General features: G+C 58.2%; 1 protein-coding gene across 1 annotated transcript in view; it reads right to left on the bottom strand.

Moving 5' to 3' along the window:
- The window catches only part of DNAH2 (dynein axonemal heavy chain 2), a 149,087-nt gene that overhangs the window by 47,627 nt on the left and 80,313 nt on the right, over positions 1 to 21,147 (bottom strand). The window contains 13 exon segments of the mRNA XM_065570348.1: positions 12,274 to 12,365; positions 12,729 to 12,881; positions 13,989 to 14,147; positions 14,395 to 14,532; positions 14,620 to 14,756; positions 15,996 to 16,113; positions 16,341 to 16,559; positions 17,176 to 17,301; positions 17,582 to 17,734; positions 18,131 to 18,258; positions 18,508 to 18,688; positions 18,915 to 19,104; positions 19,682 to 19,785. Of these exon segments, the coding sequence (XP_065426420.1) occupies positions 12,274 to 12,365; positions 12,729 to 12,881; positions 13,989 to 14,147; positions 14,395 to 14,532; positions 14,620 to 14,756; positions 15,996 to 16,113; positions 16,341 to 16,559; positions 17,176 to 17,301; positions 17,582 to 17,734; positions 18,131 to 18,258; positions 18,508 to 18,688; positions 18,915 to 19,104; positions 19,682 to 19,785 (1,898 nt within the window).

Genomic DNA, 21,147 nt, shown 5'->3' with positions numbered 1-21,147 from the left:
TTGGCGAGTAGCATGTGGTTTAGGATGGAAGACTGGGAGAAATATATCCTGATTCATGTGAAACAGAGAGACCACCTTAGGAAGAAAGGCAGGATGTGGACAAAGCTGCACTTTATCCTTATGGAAAACGGTGTAAGGGGGCTCGGATGTAAGCGCCCTGAGTTCCGAAACGCACCGTGCTGAGGTGATGGCTACGAGGAAGGCTGTCTTCCAGGATAGGTACAGAAGTGAACAGGTGGCCAGTGGCTCGAATGGAGGCCCTGTGAGCTTGGAGAGAACCAGGTTGAGATCCCACGTCGGAACGGGCTGACGTTGTTGTGGGTACATCCGGCCTAAGCCCTTGAGGAATCTAACGACCATCGGGTTAGAGAATACCGAGGACGCGAGTTCCCCTGGGTGAAAGGCCGATATAGCGGCCAGGTGAACTCTAATTGAAGATATCGCCAAACCCTGCTGTTTTAGGGAGAGGAGATATTCCAATATGAGAGGAATAGGTGCCTGTAACGGGGACACGGCTCGTTGTTCGCGCCAACAGGAGAACCGCTTCCACTTGGCCAAGTACGTGGTCCGTGTTGAAGGCTTCCTACTGCTCAGCAGAATCTGTTGGACAGAGTGCGAGCATTGCCGCTCTGCCTGGGTGAACCATGGAGCAACCACGCCGTGAGGTGGAGTGATTGTAGGTCGGGATGACGTAGACAGCCGTGGTCCTGAGAGATGAGATCTGGACACAACGGAAGCGGGATCGGTGTCTGAACCGAGAGCTCCAACAGTGTGGTGTACCAGTGTTGCCTCGGCCACGCTGGAGCGACTAGAATTACTCGTGCCTGGTCTCTGCGTAGTTTGAGCAGCACCTTGTGGACCAGAGGAAATGGAGGGAAGGCGTAAAACAGGTGGTCTTTCCAAGGTAGGAGAAACGCGTCCGATAGAGAGCCCGGAGCTCGCCCTTGTAGGGAGCAGAACGCGTGGCACTTCCTGTTGGCTCGAGATGCAAACAGGTCTATCTGGGGAAATCCCCACCTCTGGAAAACGGAATAGATGATGTCCGGACAAATTGACCACTCGTGCGTCTGAAAGGACCTGCTGAGTCGGTCCGCTAAAGTGTTCTGGACTCCAGGAAGAAACGATGCCGTGAGATGGATCGAGTGGGCGATGCAGAAGTCCCACAGGCGAATGGCCTCTTGGCATAGAATCGACGAACGTGCTCCTCCTTGCTTGTTGATGTAAAACATGGCCGTGGTGTTGTCGATGAGAACTAACACACAGCGGCCACGTAGGAGATTGAGAAAAGTCTGGCACGCCAGGCGCACCGCCATCAGTTCCCGAACATTGATGTGCAGGGCTAGTTGGGGTGCAGTCCACAGGCCCTGGGTATGGTGTTCGTTGAGATGGGCACCCCAACCCAGAGATGAAGCGTCTGTGACCAGGTGCAGAGAGGGTTGTGGGGCGTGAAACGGCATTCCCTCGCAAACCACACTGTGATCTAGCCACCAGGTGAGGGAGGTCAAGACCGAGTTCGGAACTGTGATCACCATGTTTAGGCTGTCCCGATATGGGCGGAATACCGATGACACCCAGGTCTGGAGTGGGCGAAGCCGAAGTCTGGCATGCCTGGTTACGTACGTGCAAGAGGACATGTGACCCAACAGGGTGAGGCACGACCTCACTGTGGTAATTGGGAAGGCCCTGAGACCTCGAATGAGGCTTGTGATGGTATGAAAACGTGATAAGCTAGGGAGAGTGGAGAACAGCTATGCCGCGCTCCACAGTTCCAACGACCGTCTGGGGCGGTAAGAAGGAACTGAGGGGGCGCCGGGTCGGCCGGGGTATATATCCAGCGCCATGAAGGCGCCACTCTAGGGGGCTCCACAGCCGACCCGCCGGGTGTTGCTAGGGTAGAAAATTCTCCGACGATCGTGCACGCAGCGCGCGCACACCTGATTGGAATCGATATGAGCAAGCACTCGAAGAAGGAGGCGGTACCGCAACCGAATCGCCCTGCACCGAAGGGGTGGGCGGCGCGGCGACTTCAGCGGCTAACGGCACCGTGGGCTCCCCATACGGGTTCGGTGCCGGAGTCGGTGCCGGAGGTTCGGCACCCACGAGTTGATCTCGGTGCCGTGAAGGTGATTCGGGTCGGCACTGAGAAGCTCCAGCCACAGAGTGAGGGCCTGGCTGCGCAGGTGCCTGAGGCCACGGTGCCCACTGGCACCACTGTCCCTGCCAGGGCACGGCCTGGAGCAGAGGCGCATCAGGCGCCGGCAGGACAGGCTGGTCCTGCGGTGCCGTGCGGCCCTGGGAGAGACGGCTGTGCGCCGACGCCGAGGTGCGGGAGGAGCGCACGGTGCCGTAAGAGCGGCTGGAGCGGTCCCGATCGTGACGACTCCTTCCCCGAGACTTCGACCTAGAGGAGGTCGAGACATATATGTCTGAGGAGCTGTCCCTGGATTCATTGCAGCGCCTGTGGCCACGGTGCCTCGGTGCCAGGGACTCTCGGGACGCACCACAAGCATGGCGTCTGTGACGGCGGGTGCCCGAGTAGGAGCATCGGTGCCGACGGCGTCGCGACTTGTCCCTCTCGGACTTGCTGGAAGAGGAACAGCGCTGTCTCTTGCCTCCTCCTCGACGGCGCTCAAGGCCGGGAGTTGGATCTGCTCTTGGAAGAGTCCAGACGCGGAGTCGACGCGGGGCTCTAATAGGCACCTTGACCAGGGAAGGTGCGTCGCCTCCGACACCTCCGGAGAGTGCTGATGGGCGCCCAAAGGCGGCTTTCCACGGGACCGGGGGCCCGACTGCAGTGGCGCTCCCGGCACTCGAAGTGTCAGTATATCGCGTGCAGCCTGAGCTGCCTCCAGTGTCGAAGGCAGGTGTACCTCCAGTGAGGCTCGCACAGACAGGACTGGACTACTCTGCTCAGCGTGAGTCGGAGGTCTCTGTCCCGGTGGGGATCGTGGGCTGCCCAACTTGGGTCTGGCCTCACCCTTGTTCTTCTCGCGGTGCCACTGAGACTTCCCTGGCTTCTTAGCTGGGGAGCGGTGCCGTGACGTCGACGGTGCTTTGCTGTGCACCGGGGAGGCGGTGCCTGGTGCCAATTCAGAACGACACACTGGAGGCGCCTCACCACGTGCCAATGACGCGGAGCCCGGCGCGGTGTCAGGTTGACGCACTGGTGCCAGGGCCAATGCCGACTCCATTAAAAGAGCCCGGAGTCGGATCTCACGCTCATTCTTCGTCCGTGGCTTGAAGGAGCGGCAGATCTTGCACTTCTCACTACCGTGAGACTCGCCCAGACAGTGAAGACACTGATTGTGGGGATCGCTTCTGGGCATAGAATTGCGACAGGAGTCGCACGACGTGAAGCCTGCGCCACGGGGCATGCCCTGAGCCAAGCACTCACGAAAGAAAGTTCAATAAGGGAGAGAGATCAGTGAACCGGATACCACTAAGCTACATACGCTGCAGGTACACTAAACTGGAGCAAGTTCTGACTACCTTCACTGGCGGCAAGAAGGAACTGAGGGTGGGGGGAGCCCCCTTTATGGCCCGATATACCGGCGCCACTCCAGAGGTCGCAGCGACGCTCCCCCACTACGGATACTGCTAAGGGAAAAACTTCCGGCACCGGTGCACGTGGCGAGCACGCACACCTATAGTGGAATACACATGAGCAATCACTCGAAGAAGAACAATCAGTTAGACACATACACAATGGGAAATGACTGCCTAGGAAGGAGTCCTGCAGAAAGGGAGCTGGGGGTCTGGTGGACCACAAGCTAAATATGAGTCAACAGCGTAACACTGTTGCAAAAAGAAGGAACATAATTCTTGGCTGTATTAGCAGGAGCATCGTAAGCAAGACACGGGAAGAAATTCTTCTGCTCTACTCCGCACTGATTAGGCCTCAACAGTTCGGGGCGCCACATTTCAGGAAAGATGTGGACAAATTGGAGAGAGTCCAGAGAAAAGCAACAAAAATAATGAGGGGTCTAGAAAACATGAGCAATGAGGGAAGATTGAAAAACTCAGGTTTCTTTAGTATGGAGAAGACTGAGAAGGGACATGATAGCAGTTTTCGAGTACATAAAAGGTTGTTACAAGGAGGAGGGAGAAAAATTGTTCTTCTTAACCTCTGAGGATAGGACAAGAAGCAATGGGCTTAAACTGCAGCAAGGGCAGTTCAGGTTGGACATTGGGAAAAATGTCCTGTCAGGGTGGTTAAGCACTGGAATAAATTGCCCAGGGAGGTTGTGGGATCTCCATCTGTGACGTTATTGACATAAACTGGGACCATATAGATCATTGTTGCAACCAAAGTCCTGCAGTGGCATCAAATCTTGTATAAAGGGGGTCAAATGGGGTGTCTAAGACAAGGTTATGGTTGGCTGGTTATGATTATGCTGTCTATATGTGTGTATCAGTTTTGTAGTTGAAGTTATGAATATTGGCTCTGTACTGTCTGTATGGCAAACTTATGCTATGCTTCTGGGTGACATCCCAAACAAGCTGGTGTTAGCTCTGCCTAGCCTGCTTAATGGCCCATTAAGGACCATCAGCTATACAATGGACCCATTGAGAGAAGACAAATATGCCTTCCGACTCAGCAAAGTATGCAGGAACTGGCCCATGTGACTCCAGGCTCCATTTTGCTGTAATTTTCCACAGTAAGAACAAAGAGGTGTCCTTACACCTGGAAAAGACTATATAAGGCTGATGCCTCATCTCCATCTGGTCTTCAATCCTGCTTCTTATCTCTGGAGGGACTTTGCTACAAGCTGAAGCTTTGAACAAAGGACCAAGGACCCATCCCAGCGGGGGATGTATTCCAGAGACTTGATTTGAACCTGCAGTTTATTCTATCGCTGCTGCAAGCCTGAAAAGACGGTTACTCACCGTTGTAACTGTTGTTCTTCGAGATGTGTTGCTCATATCCATTCCATTAGGTGTGTGCGCGCCGCGTGCACGATCGTCGGAAGATTTTCTACCCTAGCAACACCGGCGGGTCGGCTGTGGAGCCCCCTAGAGTGGCGCCTTCATGGCGCTGAATATATACCCCAGCCGACCCGGCGCCCCCTCAGTTCCTTCTTGCCGGCTACTCCGACAGTGGGGAAGGGGGGCGGGTTTGGAATGGATATGAGCAACACATCTCGAAGAACAACAGTTACAACGGTGAGTAACCGTCTTTTCTTCTTCGAGTGCTTGCTCATATCGATTCCAATCAGGTGACTCCCAAGCCCAACTTAGGTGGTGGGGTCGGAGTGAGACATTGCTGTGTGCAAAACTGCTGATCCGAATGCAGCATCGTCCCTGGACTGCTGCACTAGTGCGTAGTGAGCTGTAAACGTGTGGACTGATGACCAAACCGCCGCTCTACAGATGTCCTGGATCGGAACTTGCGCCAGGAAAGCCGTCGAGGAAGCTTGGGCCCTCGTGGAGTGAGCGGTGATGTGCGGTGCTGAGACACCTGCCAGGTCATAGCAAGTCCGGATGCAAGACGTAATCCAGGAGGATAGGCGTTGTGAGGAGACCGGTGAGCCTTTCATTCGGTCGGCCACTGCAACGAAGAGTTGCGTCGTCTTTCTAAAGTGCCTTGTGCGGTCAATATAGAAAGCCAGGGCCCTGCGTACGTCCAGAGAATGCAAACGTTGGTCCTGGCGAGTAGCATGTGGTTTAGGATGAAAGACCGGGAGAAATATATCCTGGTTGATATGAAATGGAGAAACCACCTTAGGGAGAAAAGCAGGATGTGGGCGAAGCTGCACTTTATCCTTATGGAAAACTGTGTAAGGGGGCTCGGATGTAAGCGCCCTGAGTTCAGAAACGCGCCTTGCTGAGGTGATGGCTACGAGGAAGGCTGTCTTCCAGGATAGGTACAGAAGTGAACAGGTGGCCAGGGGCTCGAATGGAGGACCTGTGAGCTTGGAGAGAACCAGGTTGAGGTCCCACGTCGGAACGGGCTGACGTTGTTGTGGATACATCCGGTCTAAGCCCTTAAGGAATCTAACGACCATCGGGTTAGAGAATACCGAGGACGCGAGTTCTCCTGGGTGAAAGGCCGATATAGCGGCCAGGTGAACTCTAATTGAAGATATCGCCAACCCTTGCTGTTTTAGGGAGAGGAGATATTCCAATATGAGAGGAATAGGTGCCTGTAACGGGGGCGTGGCTCGTTGTTCGCACCAACAGGAGAACCGCTTCCACTTGGCCAGGTACGTGGACCGTGTTGAGGGCTTCCTACTGCTCAGCAGAATCTGTTGGACAGAATGTGAGCATTGCTGCTCTACCTGGGTGAACCATGGAGCAGCCACGCCGTGAGGTGGAGTGATTGCAGGTCGGGGTGACGCAGCCGGCCGTGGTCCTGAGATATGAGATCCGGACATAATGGAAGCGGGATCGGTGTCTGAACCGAGAGCTCCAACAGCGTGGTGTACCAATGTTGTCTCGGCCACGCTGGGGCGATCAGAATCACCTGTGCCTGGTCTCTGCGCAATTTGAGCAGTACCTTGTGGACGAGAGGAAACGGAGGGAAGGCATAAAACAGGTGGTCTTTCCAGGGAAGGAGAAACGCATCCGAGAGGGAGCCCGGAGCTCGACCTTGCAGGGAGCAGAACACGTGGCACTTCCTGTTGTCTCGAGATGCAAACAGGTCTATCTGGGGAAACCCCCACTTCTGGAAAACGGAATGTATGATGTCCGGACGGATAGACCACTCGTGTGTTTGAAAGGACCTGCTGAGTCGGTCCGCCAGAGTGTTCTGGACTCCAGGGAGGAACGATGCCGTGAGAAGGATTGAGTGGGCGATGCAGAAGTCCCACAGGCGAATGGCCTCTTGGCATAGAATTGACGAACGTGCTCCTCCTTGCTTGTTGATGTAAAACATGGCCGTGGTGTTGTCGATGAGAACTAACACACAGCGGCCTCGTAGGAGATTGAGAAATGCCTGGCACGCCAGGCGCACCGCCATCAGTTCCCGAACATTGATGTGCAGGGCTAGCTGGGGTGCAGTCCACAGGCCCTGGGTATGGTGCTCGTTGAGATGGGCGCCCCAACCCAGAGATGAAGCGTCTGTGACCAGATGCAGAGAAGGTTGTGGGGCGTGAAACGGCATCCCCTCGCAAACCACATTGTGATCTAGCCACCATGTGATGGAGGTCAGGACCGAGTTCGGGACTGTGACCACCATGTTCAGGCTGTCCCGATGTGGGCGGTATATTGATGACACCCAGGTCTGGAGTGGGCGAAGCCGAAGTCTGGCATGCCTGGTTACATACGTGCAAGAAGCCATGTGACCCAGCAGGGTAAGGCACGACCTCACCGTGGTAGTTGGGAAGGTGCAAAAGCGATTGTCTGGCAGGATGGCTTGTGCGCGTCTGGAGTCTAGAACCGCGCCGATGAATTCTATTCTCTGGGTAGGTTCTAGAGTGGATTTGTCCTTGTTGAGTAGGATGCCCAACTTGTTGAATGTGTGCACTATTATGTGGACGTGATCTCGAACTTGTTCTTTGGTGCGACCGCGTACCAGCCAGTCGTCTAGGTACGGGAACACCTGTATCCCTTGCCGACGAAGGTACGCTGCCACGACAGCCATACATTTCGTGAACACCCGTGGGGCCGAGGATAGGCCGAAGGGAAGGACTGCAAATTGGTAGTGCACCCTGTTTACCACGAATCGCAGGAAGCGTCTGTGAGGCGGGTAAATTGCAATGTGAAAGTATGCGTCTTTCATGTCGAGGGCGGCGAACCAGTCTCCAGGATCGAGGGAAGGGATAATGGCCCCCAGAGAGACCATGCGGAACTTCAACTTTACTACGAATTTGTTGAGTCCGCGCAAGTCCAAGATAGGTCGCAGACCTCCTTTGGACTTGGGAATGAGGAAGTAACGGGAATAGAATCCCCTGCCCCTTAACTCCACTGGAACCTCCTCTATGGCCCCCATAGCGAGGAGCGTAGAAACTTCCTGTATAAGAAGTTGCTCGTGAGAAGGGTCCCTGAAGAGGGACGGGGAAGGGGGGTGGGAGGGGGGGATTGAAGAAAACTGGATAGCGTATCCCCTCTCCACCGTGCGAAGGACCCAACGGTCCGAAGTTATAAGGCACCAAACACGGTGGAAGTGGGAGAGGCGATCCCGAAAGGAGGGGGCTGGATCCTGGGGGATGACTGGGGCGCCGTCCTCGACCGCACCTTCAAAAGTTCTGCCTGGGGCCTGAAGGTGGTCTAGGTGGCCCCTGGTTCTGACCAGGTTGAGGGCCGGTCCACCTTCTTCTACCACCTCGCCCTCGCCTCCGGGCCGAGTCCTGTCTCTGACGAGGCGGGGGGGGTAGAAGCGCTGAGGCTGCGGTCTAAATGGCCTGCGCTGAGGGCCCACAACATGCATCCCCAAGGAACGCATGATCGTCCTGGAGTCCTTGAGGCTCTGCAGGCGAGAGTCCGTCTTTTCAGAAAACAACCCTTGACCTTCGAAGGGTAGATCCTGCAGGGTTTGCTGCAGTTCCTGAGGCAGACCCGAGACCTGGAGCCAGGAGATCCTCCGCATAGCGATACCTGAGGCCAGGGTTCTCGCAGCAGAGTCCGCTATGTCTAAGGAGGCCTGTAAGGAGGTCCGAGCCACCTTCTTACCCTCCTCTACCAGGGCTCCAAACTCCTCTCTGGACTCTTGGGGAACCAACTCCTTAAACTTCCCCATAGAGTTCCAGGAGTTAAAGCTATAGCGGCTCAAGAGCGCCTGCTGGTTAGCCGCTCTAAGTTGCAGCCCTCCGGCTGAGTAAACTTTATGGCCGAATAAATCGAGGCGCTTAGCCTCCTTTGATTTGGGCGCTGCGGCCTGCTGACCGTGGCGCTCCCTTGCGTTCACTGATGCCACCACCAGTGAACACGGATGGGGGTGGGTATACAAGTACCCGTAGTCTTTAGACGGGACAAAGTATTTCCTTTCCACCCCTCTCGCTGTGGGCGGGATAGAGGCAGGAGTTTGCCATATCGTAGAAGCATTGGCCTGTATCGTGCGGATCAGGGGTAACGCCACCCTCGATGGGGCATCCGCTCCGAGGATATTCACGATCGGGTCGTGCACCTCCACTATCTCCTCCGCCTGCAGGTCCATGTTACGGGCCATCCTGCGCAGAAGATCCTGGTGAGCCCGAAGATCTATTGGAGGTGGGCCTGTGCACGATGTGCCCGCCACTGCCTCATCCGGAGAAGAAGAGGAAGATGCCTCCGGTGGAACAGGATCCAATGGCTGGTCCTGTTCTCCCTGTTCCTGGGCCGGAGCATCACCTGCGCCTGGGTCCAGGGCGTCAGGTGGTGCGGACACAGAAGCCTCCATGCCCCCTGGCGGAGGCCGAGAGATGGTGGACTCCGGGGCCCTTCTGACGGAGTGACCGGAGCGAGAGGTCGAAGCAATTGGAGCCCCTTGTGCCTGATGGTACGCCCACGGGGTCCAAAACGACCAGTGAGATGGGCCATGAGAATGGTCCTCTGTCGTGTCCTGCCAATGTCCCAAGTCCTGTTCCTCGGCTTGCCCCTGAGGAGGGTATGCCGATCTCGAGAGGTCCTCCGAGGAGCGGGACACCGATCTCGATGGCCACGGCGGTGCCGAGAGCGTCGAGACGATTCCCGTGGGCTGCGGTGCCGCACGGTGCCGGTCCGGAGATGATCTATCTCTACGCGGTGCCGGCGATTGGTGCCGGGACCGCGACCGGTGCCGATGACCTCGTCGGTGCCGGGAGTCGGATCTGGACCTAGACGAGGACCTGGAGTATGCCCGGTGCCGGGAGCGGCCTCTCGACGTCGAGCGTCGACCGTAGCGGTGCCAAGAACTACGTCTCGACGTTGATCGGTGCCGACGATCATAGCGGTGCCGAGACGTAGAGCGGTGCCGCGAAGAAGATCTTGGCCGCGAGTACGACCGGTGCCGAGGCGATATTCGGTGCCGGGACTGCGAGCGGCGTGGGGACCTGCTTCGGGACCTGGATCGGTGCCGAGGTTCCAGCCCTTGCAATGGAGGGCGCATCAAGGCAGGTTTCCCCCTCGACTGGACCGGGCGAGTCAACGGTGCCGTCGGTGCCGGTGGTTGGGGCGGTGCCGGCTCCGTGAGAGCTATTAAGTCTCTCGCCGCCGCGAAGGTCTCTGGAGTCGACGGGAGGCACTGTATCACCGCCGGCCTCGGTGGAGACGCTATCTGCACCGGACTCAACGGCCTCGGCGCCGGAGTCGACGGTGCTGGAGGCACCTGTTTCCGATGCTCCACCGGCGGACGCGGCTCTACCCCCGGCACTGGGGGAGCCGGCGTCTTCGGCACGGAGGTCCCCGTCTTATGGGCTTTTTTATGCCCCGGGGATAATGACCGGCGCCGAGGCACTTGCTGTACTTGCGGTGCCGACGAGGTCCGGTGCCGGGGAGGCTTATCCGACGCCACTCGCGTGGTCGTCATAGCCGGTGCCGCCGGGGCACTGCGCACCGAGGCGCTAGGTGCCGGGGCCTGACTTGTAGATGGAGCGTCCGGACTAAGTGCCGCTTCCATCAGGAGTTGCCGGAGCCGAAAGTCCCGCTCCTTCTTGGTCCTTGGTCTGAAGGCCTTACAGATCTTGCACTTATCTGTTTGATGGGACTCTCCCAGGCACTTCAGACAGGAGTCGTGCGGGTCGCTCGTGGGCATAGGCTTAGCGCAGGAGGCGCACTGCTTGAAGCCGGGAGCGTTGGGCATGAGCCCGGCCCCGCGGCCGGGGGAGAAAGGGGGAGACGACCCCCCTAATCCCCTGAACTACAATAACAACTAAAACAACTTTAAACTATTTAACTATTTAACTATAAACACTAGAACTACAACTATAACTATAACTGCGAATGACTAACTAAGCTAGGGAGAGTGGAGAACAGCTAAGCAGCGCTCCACAGTTCCAACGACCGTCAGGGGCGGTAAGAAGGAACTGAGGGGGCGCCGGGTCGGCTGGGGTATATATTCAGCGCCATGAAGGCGCCACTCTAGGGGGCTCCACAGCCGACCCGCCGGTGTTGCTAGGGTAGAAAATCTTCCGACGATCGTGCACGCGGCGCGCACACACCTAATGGAATGGATATGAGCAAGCACTCGAAGAAGAACCAAGAACGTTGCCATTACTGTATGTAATTGATTCCATTTAACCAATTCTAACTCTCATCTCTATCTTTTTCCTTTTATGAATAAACCTTTAGATTTTAGATTCTGAAGGAGTGGCAACAGCGTGATTTGTGGATAAGATCTGATTTGTATATTGACCTGGGTCTGGGGCTTGGTCCTTTGGGATTGGGAGAACCTTTTTCTTTTACTTGGGTATTGGTTTTCATAACCATTTGTCCCCATAACGAGTGGCACTGGTGGTGATACTGGGAAACTGGAGTGTTAAGGAGATTGCTTGTGAAACTTGCGGTTAGCCAGTGGGGTGAGACCGAAGTCCCCTTAGTCTGGCTGGTTTGGTTTGCCTTAGAGGTGGAAAAACCCCAGCCTTGGGCTGTAACTGCCCCGTTTGAGCAATTTGTCCTGAGTTGGCACTCTCAGTTGGGTCCCGCCAGAACCGCATCGTCACACCATCATTGGAGGTTTTTAAGAGCAGGTTACACAAACACCTGTCAGGGATGGTCTAGATACTTAGTCTTGCCATGAGTGCAGGGGACTGGACTAGATGACCTCTTGAGGTCCCTTCCAGCCCTACGATTCTATGATGGCTGGTATGACTCTACAAGGACCTGTGATGTGACCACATGTCTCTAGACTCCATCTTGGGATGTCAGTAATTTTCCACAGACCAGTCTCGGAGCCAAGCTTTGACACAAAGGGCTAAAAGCTACATAAGGGAGGGAGTGACATCATCTGGGGTTCTTCACGCCCTACCCAAGACTCCTGGAAACACCTGAGTAACAAAGACTGACCTGAGGGAAGTGTTGGACCCAGGCTAAAGGGATTTTTAGCCTGTGACTGGAGCCTGGGGATCCAAGTGGTAAGCAAGTGCAGCTTGCCCCTTAAGGATCTGCAGCCTGCTTGTATCATCTCGTAGGGTGAGGATCTGCTATTCAGAGCCGATCTATGTAGTATATTGAGCTTAGTTTGCGGTTTTTGTTTATTTTCTAGGTAATCGTCCTTGATCTGTTTGCTATCCCTTAGAATCACTTAAAATCTATCGTTTGTAGGAGATTCCCAGAGCGTGCAATTCTCCCCCCAGCTTAGGAACCCCACTTCTCCTGCTCAGACTGGCTCCAGCTTAGGTGATGAGAGCCCATCTCAGCCCCCAGCAGCCAGTTACTCACTTGGATGGGTACCTCCACATTTTGGGCAGCTTGTCCTCAAACGAGGCCCAGTTCTTCCTCTTGGGGTCGACAAAATACTCGTAGACGGTGTCCTGGAGGGAGCAGGGAGAGCCCGTGAGGGGCCTGGGCCTGGGAGCGCCCAACACGTGGCCAGGACAGGAGCCGGAGCTGGGGCCCATCAAGGGGATCAGGCCCTGGGCTCAGCAGAGCCTTGTAGCTGGGGACTACGGAGGGCTTGAGGTGTCAATGCCGTGAAGAGAGATGGGAGCGGGGCAGGAATGGGAGGAAATGACATGGAGCTGCTCACCCCCGGCAAGCGCTGTCCCTCTTCCCTTCCCCTATTGGCCATTCCCCTCCCATCACCCTCTTGGCTCTGCTCTGGTCACAGAACCACCATTCCTCTGGGCTCCCTCGTGCCCACAGAGAGGGGAGACGTGGGGAGACGCGCCAGGGACCTTGTTAGGGAAGGAGCCTTCCATCTCTCGCAGGTAGCTGTCAATCTTCTTCCTGCCCTCCTCGTCCACCGCCGCGCACACAGACCAGATCATGCTGAAGATGAAGTACATTTCCACCACTGTGGTGTAGTTCTCGCCATCTGCTGGGTTCACCTGGAGAGCAAGAGATGGGAACCTCGTGCTGAGCTGGCTTTCTAACCTTACCGCAGGCTACCAGAGCATTCCCCATAAACCCGCATTGACACACCCGGAACATAGGGTGACACGGCAAGAAGTGTTCTGTATTGATGTACCCAGAACATCAGGCTGCACAATGGGAGCGTTCTAGACCTACGTACCCAGAACATCAGGCTGCATCATGGGAGTGTTCTAGACTGACATACCCAGGACATCAAGCTGCATCATGGGAGTGTTCTAGGCTGTCATACTGGGAACATCATCCTGCATGATGGGAGCGTTCTGGGCTGATACAGCTGGAATGTAAGGCTGCATGATGAGAGTGTTCTAGGCTGGCATACCCATACCCTGAACCCTTAAATCAGCAGCTATGATGGGTGAGTTGTAGGTTGACACACCCAGAACCTTTAAACTCTGTGAATCAATCTTTATTTCTTCTCTCCCTACATGGTACTTGTGTATCCTCCAAGCTCAGGAGGCTTTGCTGGCCAATGGTACCAGAACATAAGAATAGAACATAAGAATGGCCAGACTGGGTCAGACCACAGGTCCATCCAGCCCAGTATCCTGGCTTCTGACAGTGGCCAATGCCAGGTGCCCCAGAGGGAGTGAACCTAACAGGTAATGATCACGTGATCTCTCTCCTGCCATCCATCTCCACCCTCTGACAAACAGAGGCCTGGCTAATAGCCATTAATGGACTTAACCTCCATGAATGTATTGCCCCGGCAGTCAGGGGGACGAGAACACGGAGAGGCTGAGAAACAAGGGGGTGCCAGAGCGCTAGCTACTAGGGATGATTCTTAAACCAAACTGCTACAGAAACCCTCTGCTCTGGATTCCGAAGGGCCGGCTTCCCAGTTCCCACAGCTGGGTACCTCTGTTGACTTAAGCAGAGTCACTCCTGGTTTACGCCAATGGAAACACAGTCAAGGAGTGAAGCTCATGCTGATTACCATGCCCAGACACACACCAAGGGGTACCAGGGGTGCAAAGGAGCCCGCCAGTGCTCTGAGCAATGGTAGCGACAGGCGGAAAGGCAGCCAATGAGAGCGCAAGGGCGGGCTCCCGCCCACTACCTACCCCGTTCTCTGGGGTGGCCAAAGCAGAGAAGAGCTTGCAGAGTGACACGATCCCACTGTACTCGGGGATGGGGACCAGCTCCTCGCAGTTTTCCTTCTTGAAGGTCAGCATCTTGTCGATGAACTTGTCAAACATCCGCTGCAGAGCTTCCGTCTCCCCCTGAGGAGTGAGGGGCCCAGAGCAAAGCTCCCGCATGGCCGGTTTGGGCTATTCCACTCCTGGGCCCCCCACCACACCCAACCTGCAGCCCCTCCCCCAGCTCCAGCCCTGGGCTCCCCCTCACTCCCAACCCGCAGCTCCAGCGCTGGGCTCACACCCCCGGCTCTGTCAGTGCCCCTCGGCCCAACTCCACCACCCCTAGTGCTGCACTGCACCCCTGTCCCATTCCCTCCACACTCCCGAGGACCTTGGGGCGCTTCTCGATCCAGGAGTGGACGTAGGGTTTCCAGCCCAGGTCGCTGTAGTCCGTGTAAACCATCCCGCAGCGGGAGACGGTGGCGGGCGAGGCCACCGCTAGGTTTTCCACCTCGAAGAGCAGCGAGACCTAGAGAAGGGACAGGATCAGTCGGGGCAGCGAGCGGCCTTCCTGGCCCCGGCCCCGGTGCTCAGAGCTGCCCCCGGGGGGACTTGCCTGCTCGGGCAAGGAGATCCGCTCCCCGTTGATCAGGGTCAAGACTTTGTTGTCATCCATGACCGAGTTCATGCTCTCAATCCACAGGGTGTCCACCGGCCCGTCAAACAGGATCCACTTCTCATCGGGCTTCTCGTCTAGTGGGACCGGGCGAGCAGGGGAAGCCCCCTTAGCACTCTGGGAGGAGCGGCACGGGGAGCTCCCCACCCTTGCCCCAAAGCTTTGCCTCCCAGCCCTCTCTGCTCCCCCCAATCCGCTCCCACTGCCCTCAAGGTGCCCTCAGGCCTCTGACCGCAGCGCCAGGTGCTGGGACAGGAGATGAAATGGAGATGTGCATGTGCCATTCAGGGATGGAACGGGGGCTGCGGTCGGGAGTGAGGTGCACCGGCAGAGCTGGGGGGGGGGCAGGGCTGGGCTGGCAGGGGCTGCGGGTCGGGAGTGAGGGGCACCTGCAGAGCTGGGGGGGCAGGGCTGGGCTAATAGGGGCTGGGGTCAGGAAGGGCACACACACACTGCCACATGAACCGAGACTCAGTGGCACCTCGCCTGGGCATCACGTGTGAACTGGAACCAGACCCCTGGCGGGCACCAGCCCCATCCCCCTTCCCCGGCGCTGAGCCAGCCAGTCCCCCTGGCAGCTCCCGCCGCCTGTCACCTCGCTGTCATCCTGAATTACCAGCGATATTGGGGTCAGGCCGAGGCCCGCCCCCTTCCCCTTCTCCTAGTAATGGCAGAACTCTCTCACATGCCACCGCAGCCTGGCACGCACACGCCACCCCCTCCGGCGTGCAAACCGAATCTCCTGGGCTCCCGTGGGGAGACCCGGCCACAAGCCATGAGACTGCAGGTCGCTGAGCAGCCACGCACGGCAGGGGCTCCCCCACGCGGCGCTGGTGGGTACGGCCTGGCATCTGGTGCCCACGCAGCGCAGCACGCCGGGCCCGGGGCACAGCTCCCCGCGGCATGCAGCTGCAGCATGGTGCACGGCTGAGAGCACCTCCCCTCCCGGCGCTGTTTGCGGAATGCTGGTGCCAACCGGCGGCACTGGCCGGCACGCTCTGGGGGCACCCCAGCACCCGGGCACGGCCAGTCTCCCAGAGAGGGGCAGGCCAGCGGAGAGATTGGAACAGACAAGCCAGAGTGAGGAGCAGAAAGCAGTACACGGGGGTTTGGCAAAGCCACCAAGCCAGGCTGGGAGCAGCCACCCCTCTGCCCAGTCCTATCGGCTGTGCCCTGCCCGCGGGCACATCCCCCCACCCAGTCCTATAAGCCGTGCCCTGCCCCTGGCCATGCCCCCCCCACTCCTATGGGCTGTGCCCTGCCCCCATCTCTGGCTGCAGTTCACTCCTGGTCCTGGCCCTGGCGGCCGTGGGTACCTGCGCAGGCTGCCCTCATGACGCTGGACAGGATGCCATCTGTCCACTCGCCGGTGCTGAGGTCGTACTCTCCATACAGCTCGCCCAGGGACACAGCCTTGGGGTTCAGGGGGAATTCCTGCCGGTGCCAGTGCCCGCCGGAGGAGAGAGAAGCACATGGACATTACCGGGGCGGGAAGCCAGGGACCCCCGCCCAGCCCAGCCCCGGATCCCAGCCCCGGATCCCAGCCTCCTCCCCACCCACCCCCCCGGCGCCAGGGCAGTCTGTGCCCCCTGGAGATGGCCCCAGCCCCCCACCCACAGGCGGTGCAGGCCCCAGTCCCGGCCCCAGCAGCGCCCACTGACCCGGACGAGGTTGTAGGCGGCGTCCCCACTCCGGCACAGGGTGGACATGGTGGCCTGCAGGGTGCGCCAGGTGACCGTCTTGCCACTGCCCGTGTTGCCCACGATCATGGTGGAGTGGCGGGAGTTCTTGGTCTCGTAGAGCTGGATAACCTTGGTGATGGTGAAGGGGATCACCTGCAGCCCCATCCCCTTCAGCTCCAGCTCGATGGCTTCCTTCAGCTGCAGAGACAGGGCCGGGCCTGGGGTGACGGGCCCCAGCCATACAGCGGGGAGCCCGGGACGGGGCATGGCCCAAGGCAGAGCCTGGAGCAGCCCACTCCACGCCTGGCCTGAGCTCGCTGGGCATGCCCCCAAGACCCCGCTCCCCTCCCAGAACCAGGAGAGAACCCAGGAGTCCTAGCCTCCAGCCCCCCCTGCTCTAACCCCTCGACCCTGCTCCCCTCCCAGAACCAAGCGAGAACCCAGGAGTCCTGGCCCCCAGCCTCCCTGCTCTGACCCACCAGCCCCCACTCCCCTCCCCGAGCCGGGGAGAGAACCCAGTAGTCCTGGCTCCCTGCTCTCATCCACCAGCCCCCACTCCCCTCCCAGAGCCAGGGAGAGAACCTAGGAGTCCTGGCTCCCGGCCCCCCCGCTCTAACCTCTACACCCTGCTCCCCTCCCCGAGCTGGGAACAAAACCAAGGACTCCGAGCTCCCTGTCTCCTGCTCTCTGGAAGGAAGTGCCTCGGCAGTGCAGCCTATTGGCACTAGAGGGCGCTGAGCTCCGTCTCACTTGGCTCCTTGGCTCCAGCCCCGGGGGAAGGAGCCCAGCTGAGTGGCCGGGCCGGTTAGCTGACCTTCCCGTAATCAATGGCCGGCGACTCGATGCCCGGGAAGAGGTCCTGGACAATGCCGTTGAAGAGGGGCACGTCGACCGAGGCGAGCTTGGCGATATTCATGTCCTTCATGGCCATCAGGAGGATCTGAAAGCCACCAGGAGAGCCAGGTAAGCCGGGCACCCTCGGGTGCCGGGGATCCGGCTGGCACACTGACTGCGTTGCTCCACACAGCCAAACCGCCGGCAAAACTCCCCTCCAGCACTGCCCGTGCCACCAGGAGAGCCAGGGGAGCCGGGCACCCTTGGGGTACTGGGGATCCGGCTGGCACACTGACTGCGTCGTGCCACATGGCCAAAACGCCAGCAAAACTCCCCTCCAGCCCGACACCGCCTGGCATGGACGCAGGATCCCGGGGGCACCTCACCTCTTCGTCGATGATGTCGGGGTGCACCCTGCGCTTCTTCCCGGCATAGCGGAGCAGTGACGTCAGCGCCCGCAGGCCAAAGTCGTAGTGGTCCTGCTTGGACAGCTGCTGCACTGCCAGCGAGTACAGGGTGTAGACCTTCTTAGCCAGGAGCTGGGACAGAGCGGAGCCCGTCAGCGGGGAGCGGGGTAGCCTGGGGCACACTGGCTCCATTTCGGGGGACTGGGGCACCAGGCTTCGGAGGGGGCATCTCGCTAAGAGCCCCGGGAACCCCCACCTCACCCCAGGCTGCCGTCCCCTGACCCTCTTCTAACAACCACGGCTCCAACCTGGGGCCATACCAGAGCCAGCACCCCCAAGAGCAGAAACCCCCTCACCCTGGCCAGCTGGTCCCCCAATCTTGGGGCCAGATGGGAGCCCGCGCCACCCACACGGGAAAGGCCCCATGTCCCATTCTCTGAGCCCGGCAGGGAGTGGACCCACTGACCAGGCCACAAGCGCTCCCGAGGGCGACTCTCTGAGACCCGGCGGCCCCAGGCCCGCAAGTACCTTACAGTTGCTGAACCCTTCTCCGAAGAGGATGATCTCTGCGATGAGCGTGGAGTCCGGCACCACCATGGAGATGGGTCGGAACATGGACTTGAGGTTGTCGGGCAGCTCTGTGCGTCCGGCGTAACCTGCCTCATGGCACCCAGCAGCACGTTAGCCCTGGCCACCTGCCATCTCCGCCCCGCTCCCTTTACCCCGACCCCAGGCCTGGGACTCTGAGCCGAGGCCCCTGCATAGGGACGGGCTGGTCTTGTGTTGTTCCCTAGTGGCCGTGTGGTGCCCATCTGAACTCTGAATGGGGAAGGGGCCTGCCACACCCAAGCCAGTGACTCCGCCAGCGAGAGAGACCTTTCCGTGGGCACGCCCGTGTCTCCTACCTGGGTTCATAGTGATGAAGATGCCACAGGACCACACCAGCTTGATCTTATGGCCCTCAAAGATGAAGGAGGTCATGTTGGCGGCCAAGGCAGAGAGAATGGAGAGGATCTGCTGGGCCACCACAGACAGCACCTCAATGTTGATGCGGTTGAACTCGTCAAAGCAGCCCCAGGCTCCTGTCTGTGGGACGAGAGCAGAAAGGTGGGGGTGGAGCTGCAGCGCACAGATCCCCCCATTCACACCCTGCCCCGGAGAGGGAGTGGGGTCTAATAGTTACAACATGGGGGGCCAGCAGCCAGAGCTCCTGGGTTCTGTCCCCAGCTCTGGGAGGGGAGTGGGTCTGGGAGTCCCAGCCCTGGGAAGCACCCATGGGCTCTGGAGCCAGTGCAGTGGCCTGACCCCTTACCTGAGCCAGGCCCGAGTACATGCGCCCCATGGATTTATAGTCCAGGCCTTCAGAGCAGTTCACTACAATCACATACATGCCCAGGGCTTTGCCCAGGTCTTTCACAGTCTCCGTTTTCCCTGTGCCGGCAGGGCCTTTGGGAGACCCTCCCCGGTGGAGGTGGAGGGCTGTGGTCAGAGTGATGTAGCACCTGAAAAGAGAGAGGGGAGATCACACATCAATCTCCCTGCTTTCCCCAGCCCGCCCACAGGCCATCCGCCACTGGGATCTCCTCTCTCCCTCACTCTGATGTCCACTCTGCTCTTCTCCTGCCCATCCAGCCCCTCTGCCTCGGAAACAGACCTCAGCTGAAGCCATCATGAAGCCAAAAAAGGGGGGAGGGATAGCTCAGTGGTTGGAGCATTGGCCTGCTAAACCCAGGGTTGTGAGTTCAATCCTTGAGGGGGCCATTTAGGGACCTGGGGCAAAAATCTGTCTGAGGATTGGTCCTGCTTTGACGGGATTGAACTAGATACCTCCTGAGGTCCCTTCCAACCCTGATATTCTATGATAAGCTCAGCAGTTAGTCCCTAGCTCTCCTGTGGCACTTTCTTCAGGAGATCTCAAAGCACGCGGCCTCATCAGCTTCACTGTCAGGGATCAAGCGATCACCTTAACTTAGCCAACGAGCTCTAGGTGCCTCTTGTGATCCCCCTGAACTCCCAGCGTGCCCTGGGGGGTTGCCGACCGCCCTGCAGCGGCAGGGGCTGGGCACACCGTGCCTGTACCTGTCGGTGAGCGGCGTGATGACCAAGCGTCCGGAGTTCCCCAGGTACTCGTAGCCGTAGGGGAACTGGGTGTTGGTTTGCCTGATGACACAGTCGTCCAGATCCTGCCGAGGGAAATGTGGGGGAAGTAGAGCCAGGCCTCTGGACTCCCACACCTGCCCATGGGGCTCCCGTGACAGAGGGCAAGCAGGCACCAAGGGAGAGACTCATCAGACTGCAGAGAGGATGGCTGTGCAGGTCCCAGGGGAATCCATCCGGCAGCCCATGAGGTCAGGTTCATCCCCTCTCCTGCTGTACCCTGGCACTCTGCAGACACAAACCCGTTAGCCCTCTGACCGCCCCCACCCGGGGAGGTGGGTCATATTGCTGGGGAGAAAAGGAGGCACAGCTGGAAAAGGGGCTTGGCCGAGGCCAGGTGGAGGTGAAGCTGCGGAGTTCCCAGCTCCACATCCCGTGCTGAGCCCACTGGGCCGCGCTGCCACCTCAAAGGAGCAATGAAAAGCAGGGAGCAGGGCTGGGGGAGCACCGGACATGGCAGAGAGCTCCACAGGGACCCGGAGTTGGGCAGTACTAGTCCCGGGGACTCTGTCTCAAGCAATGGAGCTCCCACCAGGTACTCCCTGGTGAAGGAAAAGGCCCAAGTAGGGACCATCGAATTGTGGAGGTAAATGCGTGGTTATGCAGGTGGTGTCGGAGAGAGGGCTTTGGATTCTTCGACCACGGGATGTTGTTCCAGGAAGAAGGATTGCTAGGAAGAGATGGGATCCACCTAACGAAGAGAGGGAAGAGCATCTTCGCCGGCAGGCTGGCTAACCTTGTGAGGAGGGCTTTAAACTAGGGTCACCGGGGATGGTGACCTAAGCCTGGAGGGAAGTGGGATATCAGGAGGAAACGCAAGGAGGAGGGTGCAACAAGGGAGGCCTCCTGATTCATACCAAGAAAGCAGGGCAATTGGCTAGTTAGCTTAGGTGCCTGTACACGAATGCACGAGGCCTGGGAAACAAGCAGGAAGAATTGGACGTCCTGGCACAGTCAAGGAGCTATGATGTGACTGGAAGAACAGACTTGGTGGGGTAACTCACATGACCGGAGCACTGTCATGGATGGGTAGAAACTGTTCAGGAAGGACAGGCGGGGGAGAAAAGGTGGAGGAGTTGCACTGTATGATTGCTCAGAGCTCCAGTATGAAACTGGAGAAAAACCCGTTGAGAGTCTTTGGGTTAAGTTTAGAGGCGAGAGCAACAAGGGTGATGTCATGGTGAATGTCTGCTATAGATCATCAGACCAGGAGGAGGAAGTAGACGAGGCTTTCTTCAAACAACTAACTGAAGTTTCCAGATGAGAGGCCCTGGTTCTCATGGGGGACTTCAATCCCCCTGACATCTGCTGGGAGAGCAATACAGACAATCCAGTAAGTTTTTGGAGAGTGTTGGGGACAACTTCCTGGTTCAAGTGCTGGAGGAACC

The sequence above is a fragment of the Chrysemys picta genome, chromosome 16, assembly GCF_011386835.1.
Source record: "Chrysemys picta bellii isolate R12L10 chromosome 16, ASM1138683v2, whole genome shotgun sequence".
Taxonomy (NCBI): domain Eukaryota; kingdom Metazoa; phylum Chordata; order Testudines; family Emydidae; genus Chrysemys; species Chrysemys picta.
This window is presented reverse-complemented; position numbering and strand designations above follow the sequence as displayed.